Below are 13,572 nucleotides of genomic sequence, written 5' to 3'. Positions count from 1 at the left end.
CTGACAAAGACCTTGGATATTAGATGGTTACAACATTGAAAAAGAATAACTGGTTTAAAAATATGTCTCTCCTTACCTAAGGTCCCCTCAGGCTAACAGAGACCGACCTAAAGATCTATGTCTAACCTCCTTGCTTTTACTAGCATTGTTCAGCTATAGCTATTTTAGTAAACTGAGTCATATAAAAAAGCTGTTATGTTCTATAACAGTATACCATATTAGGATTAAGAAAGTTCCCAGTCTCTATATTTAAAAGTCTTGTTTTGATACTGAAAGAGCTTTAGTTTAGAAGCTGTCATTTAATTATAAACTGTTAAGGATAATTTTTTAAAATACAAGCTAGTAGTCAGCCACCTTATATGTTCAGAACTATATTTGTAGTCATGCTAAATACTAATGTAATTAACTACAGGAATAAGCCTTATTTAGTCTCCTATTTTATGTTTTCAAGGTATAATTTAAAGCAAATAACTAAAAGCAGACAAGAATTGCTTAACTCAAATATGCTTGATAGATACTAGACCTCAAACCCATCAGAGATCTGCTAAATATGGTATTTACAATATTTAAGCTTACTATGACAGACAGACTCTCATATCCTAGTAATGACCTTCAGGGCCTCCAAGAAGAAAATGGACACTGTGACAAAGGACTCCACCAGAATTAACACTAACCACTGGGTGAGACTGCTCCAGTACCTCACCCACTGCTAGGCCCTAGCCTGAACTGTGGATAAGCAGGACACTGGAGAACTGACTACCCTACTTTGTCTAGACAAGATGAGGTCAGCCCCTCCCATGCGCCTCCAACACAAGAATGTCTCTGATGCTATCCTGATACCTCTGCCTCCATCACCATGGAGACCACAGGAGCCTGGGATGACTGTCTAGGTAATGGACTATGGACTAATCTTTGTCATTTTATAGTTATTTATTTATTTAGCTAGCTAGCTAGCTAGTTAGTTTTTTTCAAGACATAGTTTCTCCGTGTAGCCCTGAGGAAGAGTCAGAAGGACCCAGAATGTAGCATCACCTGCAACTACGCTGGGCTAAATGAGGCCAGGCCTCAAACAGACAGACCAAGAGAGGAGGAGGGAAAGGGAAGAAGGGTATCAGGAGGGGAAATCAACAAAAGCAAAAATTGTTCTTGAAAAAGATCAATAAAGTCAATAAAACTTTAGAGTAAGCATAAAAAAAAAAGACTCAAAAAAGAGACATTACTACCAACTTTATAAAAATAAATAGGAGTCAGGTGGTGGTGGCACACACCTTTAATCCCAGCACTCGGGAGGCAGAGGCAGGTGGATCATTGTGTGTTCAAGCCCAGCCTGGTCTACAAAGCGAGTCCAGGACAGCCAAGGCTACACAGAGAAACCCTGTCTCGAGAAACCAATAAATAAATAAATAATAAACATAAACAGGAAGCCACTTTAAAGCAGAAAACCTCAGGCTGGAGAGATGGCTCAGTGGCTAAGACCATTTACTAGGGCTGGAGAGATGGCTCAGCGGTTAAGAGCACTGACTGCTCTTCTAGAGGTCCTGAGTTCAATTCCCAGCAACCACATGGTGGCTCACAATCATCTGTAATATGATCAGATACCCTCTTCTGGTCTGTGGGTGCACATGCAGGCAAAACACTGTATACATAATAAATAAATCTTGGGTCTTGCAGAAGACCCAAAAAGCACACGATGGCTCCCAACCATCTGTAACTCTAGTTCTAATGGCCTCTTCTGACCTCCATGGGCACCAGGCATGCACCTGGTGCACAGACAAACAATCACAACACTCAACATTTAATAAATAAACAAATTTGTCTTAAAAAGCATAAAACCAGCTGGACAAGGTGGCACACAGCTTTAATCCCAGTGCTTGGGAGGCAGAGGCTGCTGGATCTCTGAGCTTGAGGTTTGCCTGATCTATAGAGTAAGTTCCAGGCCAGCCAAGGCTACATAGAGAAGTCCAGGTGTGGGAGGGTCTTTCTTTTTCTCTTTTTTCCTGTTCTTCCTTTCTTTAGAAATGTAGTGATGGCTCCTGTTAAATAAGAAGAGCAGGGGCTGGAGAGATGGCGCAGAGGGGCTGACTGCTCTTCCAAGGGTCATGAGTTTAGTTCCTGGCAACCACATGGCAGCTCACAACCATCTGTAACGAGATCTGGTGCCCTCTTCTGGTGTGCAGGCAAATGCTGTATACATAATAAATAAATAAATCTTTAAAAAAAAATAAGAAGAGCATAAAACAGGGAAATCTAAGAATCATGATGACAGTGGTGCTGCTCACACAGCCCTGTACTGCCCATTTGGACAAAAATTAATTTAGATCTCAAAAATTTGTCATTTTGCTAATTTTTATCATTTACAACTGTTTAATATTACCTAAGTTTTAAAAAGTTTCTTGGGGCTGAAGAGATGGTGCAGAGGTTAAGAGCACTGTCTGCTGTTCCAGAAGTGCTGAGTTCAATTCCCAGCAACCACATGGTGGCTCACAACCATCTATAATGAGACCTGGTGCCCTCTTCTGGACTGCAGGCTCAAATGCAGGCAGAACACTGTATAAATAATAAATAAATAAATCTTTTTGTTTGTTTGTTTGTTTGTTTGTTTTTGTTTTTTGTTTTTTTGAGACAGGGTTTCTCTATGTAGCCTTGGCCGTCCTGGACTCCTTTTGTAGACCAGGCTGGCCTCGAACTCACAGCGATCCGCCTGCCTCTGCCTCTCGAGTGCTGGGATTAAAGGCGTGCGCCACCACGCCCGGCAAATCTTTTTTTTTTAAAGGTTTTTGGAAGCAGGGCGTGGTGGTGCACATCATTAATCCCGACCCTCAGTGAGGCAGAGGCAGATGGATCTCTGTGAGTTTGAGGACAGCCAAACAAAACAAAACAAAACAAAAACAGTGCAGCTAGGGCATGAGCACAGCAGGCCAGCTAGCTGCCCCGCCCTCACCTGGGACGTCCTGGTGTACTCTTCGTACAGCCTGTCGTACTCCCTACTCTTCTCCTGGTACTGAGAGTGGAACTCTTGCAGGTTTTTACCCACGGCATCAATGTTATCTTCTTTTACCAACTGATCCTACACAGGCAGACAAAAATAAAATGAAGCAACGTTATTGATTCTCACATGTTTTTCCAGGCCTATTTACATTCAAATTATATTTCAACTTTAGAAATGCTGTTTTAATAGCAAACACCAAGACCACTTTGAATTTATAACAATTTTGTTCTTTCTTTTAAGGCAAGGTTCTCAGCCTGTAGACCAGGCTGACCTGAGACTCAGCATAATCCTCTGCCTCTCTAGTGCTGGGATAAAAGGCATGAAACACCAACCCGTAAAGAAAAACACTTTTTAGTAACAGATTTTAAGTCAGATAAAAATAGTATTTTTTAAATTAAGAAATATGGGGCTACAGAGATGGCTCAGCTGCTCTTCCAGAGAACTTGGGCTTGATTTTCAGCACCGACATGGTGTCTGTAACTCCAAGAGATGTGATGTCATGTCTTCTGGCCTTTACACGCGCGCGCCCTAGTTCAAAAAAACAAAACAAAACAAACAAACAAAACTAAACTAAACTAAAATAGTTAAAATGTTACTTAAGAAATGTAACCTTGTCTTTTTGAGATAGGGTCTCACATAGCCCTGACTGGCCTAGAATTCACAGAGATCCACCTGCTTCTGCTTGGATTAAAGGAGTGTACCACCACACTCAGGATTAATTAGGAAAACAAATATAAAGTAGACCAAAAAAAAAAAAAAAAAAAAAAAGCCAGGCAGTGGTGGTGCACACTTGTAATCCCAGCACTTGGGAGGCAGAGGCAGGTGGATCCCTGTGAGTTCGAAGCCAGCCTGGTCTACAAAGTGAGTCCAGGACAGCCAAGGTTACACAGAGAGACCCTGTCTCGAAAAACCAAAAAATAAATAAATAAATAATAAAAATAAAAATTACTAAGCCCCAAAGTAGACAATAACTAAAGAGGATAGTAGATACTGGGAACCAAAGGTATGACCATCTCATTGATTGATTGATTGGAAAACTAGCGCCTAAAGATGTGCAGTAGAAGCCGGGCGCTCGCCTTTAATCCCAGCACTCGGGAGGCAGAGGCAGGTGGATCCCTGTGAGTTCGAAGCCAGCCTGGTCTACAAAGTGAGTCCAGGACAGCCAAGGCTACACAGAGAAACCCTGTCTCGAAAAACAAAAACAAAAAAACAAAAACCAAAACAACAACAACAAAAGCCAACCAATAAGCCAGATAAAAGAAGACATGCTATGAAGTAAGGCTGTGACAACACCTGTGGCCATACCTGCTGGTGTCTGGACACTGGGTACATCAGCTTCACATCCAGTTTGGGATTGTACTGAGCAAGTGACTCATGATGATAGTGGCTGATGAGCTCCACCACAGAATTAAATGTCAAGGGGTCAGAAAAGCCGTATTTACCATCCCGATGATAGATCTTTATTAGTTTATTATTTCCTCCCTTCCTGTGAACAACAAAGCAATAGCTGTAGCATTTTCCCCAAAATTCTATTAAAACACTAATTTCATTTGGAGATATAAAAACTTAGTTCACATAAAGTAAATATATGCTAGTAAGATGAGAGGTGATAAAACATCATATATAATTATGTGTTTAAAAATATCTATTATTTCATGTTATTTTCTTACCTATTTTTCTTTCTTTTTTGTTTTGTTTTTCAGACAAGGTCTCTGTGTAGCCATGGCTGGCCTAGAACCTGTTCTGTGGATCAGACTGGTCTTAAACAGCAGAGATCCCCCTGCCCCTGCCTCCAAGGAAAAGGCCATCACACCTGGCCTATTTCTCTCTTTTGTTTTGTTTTGTTTTGTTTTTTCTCCTACTTGTTTTGTCCATAAAATACCTTAGTTATTAAAAATCAACACATCTGGGATGGCTGTGGTGGTGCACACCTTTAATCCCAGGCAGAGTCAGGAGAATCTCTGTGACTCTGAGGCCATCCTGGTCTATAAGGTTCAGGACAGCCAGGACTATAGAGAGAGACCCTGTCTCAAAAACAAAACAAAACAAAAAACTCAAACCTATGTAATATTCATTATCAACAAATTTAGTCCAAAATATTACTTAAAAATAACTGAAACATAAATAAATTATTTCCTTTGGTTATTTTGTGAAATTTTAAAAATTTGTCATGGAGGACAGAGGCAGCATCTTTAGGACTTCCCCATCTTTGCGCAGAAGCAGAGATCATCTCCGTATAAAGGAATCAGAAACATTTATCTCAGTATCACCAATACCCTCAGGGTTTTCAGATATAATTTGATTGGTTTCGTTGTTGTTGTTGTTTGGGGGTTGTTTTTGTTGTTGTTTTCAAGACAGCGTTTCTCTGTGTAGCCCTGACTGTCCTGGAACTCGCTCTGTAGACCAGGCTGGCCCCGAACACATTCCCTGCCTCTGCCTCCGGAGTGCTGAGACTAAAGGCGTGCGCCACCTCTGCCTGGCTTTATAATTTTATGTTTCAGTATCTCAGAGCACCTTTATCAGATCATTTATAGGACCAAGTGTGGCAGCCCATAACCATAGCACTTTGAAGGAGGACCACAAGTGTGAGGACAGTACATCTGGGTTACAAGGCAAGACCCTGCCCCAGAAGAGAAAATCAAAGAGAAGAAAAGAAAGGTGGGGAGGGAATAAGTAAGAAGAAAAAATGTATAACAAAAATTTAAATAGCAATGTTTTGTAGGCTCCACAAAGTATAATCTAACCCCACATCAGGTTGATTCGTTATCAACAGCAAAATACTATGTTATTCCCATTCAATTTTTCTAATAACACCATGAAATGGGGGAAGGGCATATGTACTTTATGCTGTGCATTTATTACACATGACAAATAACCCACTGGACTTGTGAAAGACTAAACAAGATAGGTCTAAATCTATAGACTGGTTGAAATTCAAATTACATAAGGCTTAGAAGTCAATATTTAGATGATGAACTAGTCCTATAAAATACATGTTAGAAGGACCACTTAATAGTGTATGATTAGTATAAATGTATGTATGTATGTGTGTATATATACATATACATACAAACATATATTTACAATAAATCCAAGATGGTCTCTTAAAATTCATTCAAATTAATGGCTTAACATCTACAGAAGGCATGAAGTCCTTATACCCACAGGTAAGTAATAGGGAAGCCAGGAATGTTCCACAGACAGGATTCTCCTCAACTGGGAAGTATATGCCTATTTTCCACCCAGAAGGCTTATTAGTTATTAGTAACCTGGTGGGGTCTGAATAAGAATGACCCCACAGGCTCACAGATTGGAATGCCTGGTCACCAAGGAGTAGCACTATTTAAAAGGATTCAGAGGCGTGGCCTTGTTGGAGGAAGTGTGTCATTGAGGGTGGGCTTTGAGGTTTCAGAAACCCATGCCAAGCCCAAAGTCTCTTTCTTTGCTGCCCTGGGAAGCAGATGTAGAGCTCTCAGCTGCCTTCTCCAGCACCGTATCTGCCTGCATGCTACCGTGCTCCTACCATGGTGAAAATGGCCTAAGCCTCTCACACTGTAAGAAAGCCCATTGACACTGTTGACCTTTGCTATCTGTAGGGCTAGTCTGTATTTATTTTTTTAGACTTACTTACTTATGTATATGAGTGCTCTGTCTGCATACTAGAAGAGGGCATTGTTCTATTACAGATGGTTGTGGGCCACCATGTGGTTACTGGGAATTAAACTCAGGGTCTCTGGAACAGCAGCAGTGCTCTTAACTACTGAGCCATCTCTCCAGCCGCTGTAGAGCCAAGGGTTCACCCAAATCCCCTAGACTATTTTGTTTGTTTATCCCAGACTCTGCCTCTCAGTAAATAAAACCCATCCTTATCAAAGATGTCACCTGTACTTTACAACTGCCTAGGGCCAGGCCATGACCCCCACAGACTATTATGTTTACCTCAGTCATTCTCCCTAGGCCCTTATCTTGAGTGTTGTTTCTGAGTCAACAGAACCCATCTTCATGTAGGGAGACTATACGTACTTTGTAAAGCGCTTCAACATAAATGTGTCTTAAACTTTATTTACACATAAGATTGAATTAATTGTCATCAAGACACTTTTTTTCTATAATTGTACTGTGTTTAAATATGGCTAAAATAAACTCTCCCAGGGTCACATACTACAAGTTTGAACCAACACTGGCTAGCTAAATTGTATTGAACAGGATTTCCTTCTTGCCTCACTCACATTGTTACTCTGACAGGACTGGTGTTTGCAGACCCCCCACAAGCATGTACTATGTACCAAGAACTACACCAAGTGCTACAGACACAATGACAGAGAAGCCAGATACAGTCCATGCTCTCACAGACTTCAAAAGAGCATATGTGCATTTCACAGGACTCAGGTTTAAGGAGGGAGAGGGTTGCATTCTGATTTTTAGACTGGGAGGCTTTTTGATGTTTGGGTTTTGGCTTGAGACAGAGTTTACACTGTAGCCAAAGTTGGCCTGAAACTTGCTGTGTAAATCAAACTGGCCTCAAACTTGTAGCAATCCTCTTGTTTCAGGCCAAAAATAGAAAATTAAAGAAGGGCTACAGAGATAGCTCATCAGGTAAGGGACCTTGCCACCAATGCGGACAACGTCAGTTCAAGCCATAGAACCTACTTTCTTTTTTCTTTTTTCTGTCTGTGTAGCCTTGGCTGTCCTAGACTCGATTTGTAGACCAGGCTGGCCTCGAAATCACAGGGATTCCCTTGACTCTGTCCCCTGAGTGTTGGGATTAAAGGCGTGCACCACCACGCCAAGCTGAACATACTTAAGAGAAGGAAAAAGCCAGCACCCATAAATTGCTCTCTGACCTCCACAAGCATACTATGACACACATGTAAGCCAGCAGGCAGGCAGGCAAGCAGACAGACAGACAGAAAAAAAGTAAATAAAGTAAAAATACAAATAACAATAAAGGATAGTGAGTAGTGGTGCACACCCTTAATCCCAGTACTCAGGAAGCAAAAGCAGGCAGAGATTTATGAGTTTAAAGCCACCCTGTTCTACACGGAAAGTTCCCGGCCAGCCAAGGCTACATAGTGATACCATCTTTAAAAAAGACAGCATGGGGGCTGGAGAGATGGCTCAGTGGTTAAGAGCACTGTCTGCTCTTCCAAAGGACCCGGGTTCAATTCCCAGCACCCACATGGCAGCTCACAACCGTCTGTAACTCCAAGATCTGACACTCTCACACCAACACCCGTAAATTATAATTAAATTTAAAATATTTAAAAAAAAAAAGACGGCATGAGCAGGGAAGGCGTGGTGGCGCATCCCTTTAATCCCAGCACTTAGGAGGCAGAGGCAGGCAGACCACTCTGAGTTTGAGGCCAGTCTAGTCTACAAAGTGAGTCCAAGACAGCCAAGGCTACACAGAGAAACCCTGTCTCAAAAAACTAAAAAAACAAAACAAACAAACAACAAAAAACAAAAATTATAAAAAGCAGCATGAAGGCAAGTAATTTGGGGACTGAATAACCAAAGGAGAGAACAGTAAGTGCTGTAAGAGGAGGCAGAAGATCACGAAGCAGCTTGTAGACTATAGTAAGGCTTTATTTCTTTGGTAATATTTTATTTTTTTAAATAATTTATTCAGATTAGATCCCAATTGTTATCCCCTCACTTGTATCTTCCTGTTCCCCCTCCCTCTTTCACCCTATTCCCTTCCCCTAGCTTTACTTGCAGGTGTCTGATAAGGCCATAGGCTTCTTGGAGCTAAACCTACAGGTGTTTGTGAGCTGCCAGAAAGAGGTGTTGGGAACTGAATTCAGGTCCTCTGCCCCATTTCGGGGAGCCCACAATCACCTATAACTCCAAATCAGTTGCCTCTTCTGCATCCACAGGCACTTGCATTCAAATGCACTTACCCACACAAAACACATAATTAAAAATAAGTCTTTTTTGGGCTGGAGAGATGGCTCAGTGGTTAAAAGCACAGTCTGCTCTTCCAGAGGTCATGAGTTCAATTCCCAGCAACCACATGGTGGCTCACAACCATCTATAATGTGATCTGATATCCCCCTCTGCCTGCAGATGTACATGCAGGCAGAGCACTGTATACATAATAATAAATAAATAAATCTTTAAAAAAAATAAGTCTTTTTTAAAAATAGCATTTCAAAAGTTTTCAAAATAAGATTATCAACAAATATAATAAGCATTGGGTTTGGCAAAGTAAGACCTTGAATGAAGTCTTAAATTGTTACAGCTAATGATATGTACACGAATCCAACTCAAATGAATTGAAGATAAGGGCAAGTTTGGTGTCACGTATCTTTGATGACAGCAAAGATGTGAATTTGAGGTCAGCCTGGTCTATGCAGAGAGTTTGAGGCCAGTCAGGCTACATAGGGAACCCAGCATTTGTTTGTTTGGTTTGTTTGGTTTTTTGTTTGTTTGCTTTAAGAAGAAGAGGAGGAAGAAGAGAGGAAAAAGGGAATAGGATAATTATTTGGAGGATAGGATGAGGCAACACTAGGGACTGAGCCGAAGGCTTCATTCATGCTCTACCACTGAGCTGTAGTCCTAAAACTTAGATAAAATAATCTGTAGAGTGCTGGACATCAGCACATTAGTGAGATGACCAGCAGCTATTCCACAATAGAGATGTAGCCGCAGACCGAAATGGTCATTCACCAGACAAGGAGAAAGGCAAAGTGTTCTCCCTACTGACAGCTATGGCAATGAGAGTATGAGGAAACCCTCATGTGCATACATTTCCACTGAAACAGGAAGTAAGTTCTTTAGCTAACAAGGAGAATTGCAGATCTGAGCTGGAAACACAGACCATGTAAGACTGTCTTCTAGGAGAGTGGGAAAATAAAGGGATTACTAGATGCAGAGATGGAGTTGGATGCTAACAGAGATCCATTTATGGCCAGTAGTCAATCCATTTATGGCCAGTAGTCAATGTGAGCTCAGGGGATCTGATGCTCTCTTCTGGCCTCGTCAGGCACCTGCACACAGGTTGTATTCACACACATACACATAAAGAAAAATCAACATCTGATCCAATTTCCTACTTCCGCAAATGGCATACATGGTCTAAGCCTAGAAAGTTCAAACCACTCTCTCTTTCAACTTCTACCAATTCTGTCACCGAGCTCCTTTGGGTCTTAATGCTCCACAACCTTTTATCTTAGGACTGCCTTAGGACAGTGTGTAATCATGGCTGGACTGGACCTCTCCTTTACACCTAGAAATAAAATTCAAATTCCTTCCTGCGGGTCATTAAGTTTCCATTCTAATCTCAACGTCATCACTTGCTCTGCTTGATAAACGTGAGCCAACCACAAAATGGTCCTTGCGCTCATCATAGCCATTAAATCTTCCTCCAAATCCCTGCTTTTGTGGTTTTTGTTCTCTCCCCTGGGACACTGCTCTGGCTGGTGATGTCTAATCATCTTTCAGAGGTCATCACCTCAGAAGCCCTTCGGGAACTCCTCACACCAACACTCCCCGGCCAGGCAGGCTCCCTTGTGCACAACTCACAGGCTATGGAGTTATCTCGTTTCTTTTTGTTTTTTGTTTTGTTTTTTGGTGTTTTCGAGGCAACGTTTCTCTGCGTAGGCTTGGCACCTAGACACCAGGCTGGCCTCGAATTCACAGGGATCCACCTGCCTCTGCCTCCCAAGTGCTGGGATTAAAGGCGTGCGCCACCACACCCGGCTTCATTTCTTTTTTTAATGTGCTTATTGTGTCTTCCTTTCTTCACTCCCTTCCTCTCACCAAGAATAAAAACACCAGAAGGGAAAGGCCACACTACATTGTCACGTTCTTTGCGTAGAAGAGTATTGAACACTGTTAGTACTCAATAACTGTTAAATGATCAAGCAATAAATCCTAAATTCAATCATGACTCCCTCTCACTTTGTCAAAGCTTCCTAAGTAACTCTCTTTATTTCTCTAATTGTTTTGTTGTTTTAAGACAGGGTCTCCTATGGCCAGGGCTGGCCTCATACTCATTATATAGCAGGGTATGGCCTTGAATTTAAGGATCCTCCTGAGATCCTGCTGAGATTACAGGCATGTGTCAGCACACCTGATCCTAAGAATCAAACTCAGTGTCTCTCAAATGCTAGAAAACTACTTTTCAACTGAGATGGAACCCCACCCTGTTTTTCCTTTGTCTCCTGAATGCTGGGCATGGTGGCATTCCTAATTCCTTTGAGAGTGAGTGAGTGAGAGAGAGAGAGAGAGAGAGAGAGAGAGAGAGAGAGAGAGAGAGTGTGTGTGTGTGTGTGTGTGTGTGTGTGTGTACATGCTCCTGAGTCTGTAGGAGTCAGTTCCCTCCTTCTACCAAGTGTGTCCCGGCCATTACTGCTGAACCATCTCGCTAGCCCTGTTATGTAACATGTACAGGCTTTTCTCTTGTGCATAACATAAATAACTGCTATTTTTAGGTAGGTATGACTAAGAATTTGGGGATAAAATAGCATCTCAGTGAGATTAAAAACATCTAAGGGCTAGAGAGATGGTTCAGTGGTTAAGAGCACTGGCCACTCTTCCAGAGGTCCTGAGTTCAATTCCCAGCACCCACAGGACAGCACACAACTGTCTGTAACTCCAGTTCTCACAGACAAACATGCAGGCAAAACACCAATGCAAATAAAATAAATAAATAAATAAAACATTTTCTAGAACCTGGTATGGTGGCACATGTCTTTAATCACAGCACTCACGAGGCACAGGCAGATGGATTTCTGAGTTCAAGGCCTGCAAGTTCCAGAACAGCCAGGACTACACAGAGAAATGTGTGCTGTGGCATGTGTTCCCACACGCACATCTCATATGCATCTTTAATCGTTTAATTCTGGTACAGGGATGCAGAGGCAAGTGGATCTCTTGAGGTCAAGGCCAGCCTGATCTAAATAGTGAGTTCCAGGTTACCCAGAGCTAAACAGTACGTAAGAACCCTGTTTCAATAAAGAAATAAGGGCCAGGGATGTAGTGGTAGAGTTCTTGTCTGGTACAATAAAGCCTCTAATGAATAAGTGAATAAGTCACTAATATTATACAAAATTTTAAAAAACCTTATTAGAACTAGGTGATTTTAACATCTTATTTTTATTTAAAATTATACATATGTGTTCATAGGTCAGAAGAGGGCATCAGATCTTTTGGAGCTGCAGTTACATGCAGTTGTGGCACCTGATGTGGGTGTAAAGACCCCCCAAAGTCAGGTCCTCAGGAGCTATATACATTCTTAAACGCTGAGCCGTCTCTCCAGCCTACAACTGTATGAGTCTAATGACTAAAATTAAATGTTAAAATAGATAATGAAGTTTCTCTTCACCTGTTTTTAATGTTTGTCCCATCCTTCTAAGTACAAAATATCATCTCTACCATTTATAAAATAATATGTCCACATGGAAGGTAAAGCACAGGCTAGAACTGTTTTATCCTCTCCATATCCTAATCTGTCAAAATTATACTGAGTTTTACTTCCTAAAGCCCACATTAAGGAAAAATAGTTTTTAGAGAATTAGGCCCATTAATAACTTTGAGGTACCCCCATGACTTTTACTTCATTAATAAAGTAAGAAAATAAGATAATATATTCTTTATTCACTAACATTTAGGAATTTCAGCCTTTTAATTTTATTGCTACATATATTTAAAATATAAAAATAAAATAGGTGCCATTTTTTAATTTAAAAAATTTATTAACAGCTAGTAACTAGCAGCCAGCTAGTAACCACAGAGCTTAAACATAAATACTTCCCGTAGCTGCTCAGAGAACTGTGACTTTCACAGTTAGTCCAAAGGTGTCCTGAGAAATGGCATCACTGAAGAATGGGTGCCATTTTATGTTTGAATATTTTATGTACAGGAAAGGGATTTTAAAGTTAAAATGTTAGCCAAACTAAAAAGTATGTATCAAAATTTAATATATATATATTAGAGATCTAAATACAGAACTCGCTATATATACTCATGCTAGGAAGATCCTTGCCAAAAGCAGAAAAGCACTTACCTCAAGGTCAAGGTGTAGTCCCCCTGCATTTTTGTTGAGGCATCACGAACTAAGAAGGTACCATCTGGCATATCCCGTAATTTGTCATTTACCTCTTCCCTGAGAAGCAAAATTATAGGAAACATTTGAAAAAGAAAAAAAAAAAATCTTAAACAACAGTTGTCTCCACATATTATTATCAAGGCATGCTGGAAGGTTACAGTCCCCTTAAGTCTCCAGCGGTCGCCCAGTCCTCCCCACGGGAACGCTGTCTGTTTTTATTGCTGGTATTATGTAATCTAGGGTAAGAGTACTCGATGCTTAACTCCTCCAGCTTGCAACTGTCTATACAGATGTGTTTCTAATAAGCTCTTAGGGCTTTCCTAGGCAGGTCTGAGCATGAACAGCTTCAAGAAAACCCACTGCTTTAAGCAGCAGTGGCAGCTGGTACCAAGCAGAGGGGACATCACTGGAGCTCACAGCTATCAATGCAATGCTCTCTAATTTGAATTAATGTTAGCAACAAATTCTTTCTGCAGTTCAGTAATTTCAGAACCATTATTCAGTGGAACGTAAAACAGAAAAGATCCTTGAA

The 13,572-nt window shown here is 41.1% G+C and overlaps 1 protein-coding gene across 4 annotated transcripts in view; it reads right to left on the bottom strand.

Moving 5' to 3' along the window:
* Positions 1–13,572, bottom strand: part of LOC311600182 (phosphatidylinositol 3-kinase regulatory subunit gamma) — a 73,555-nt gene that overhangs the window by 18,257 nt on the left and 41,726 nt on the right. For all 4 annotated transcript variants that reach the window (XM_084786601.1, XM_084786599.1, XM_084786602.1 and 1 more), the window contains 3 exons: positions 12,999–13,097; positions 4,295–4,475; positions 2,942–3,067 (listed from right to left, as the gene is read on the bottom strand). In XM_084786601.1, the coding sequence (XP_084642727.1) occupies positions 2,942–3,067; positions 4,295–4,475; positions 12,999–13,097 (406 nt within the window). The remainder of the gene's footprint in view (positions 1–2,941; positions 3,068–4,294; positions 4,476–12,998; positions 13,098–13,572) is intronic.

Source organism: Acomys minous (assembly GCF_964271855.1).
Source record: "Acomys minous genome assembly, chromosome: 6".
Classification (NCBI taxonomy): Eukaryota; Metazoa; Chordata; class Mammalia; order Rodentia; family Muridae; genus Acomys; species Acomys minous.
This window is presented reverse-complemented; position numbering and strand designations above follow the sequence as displayed.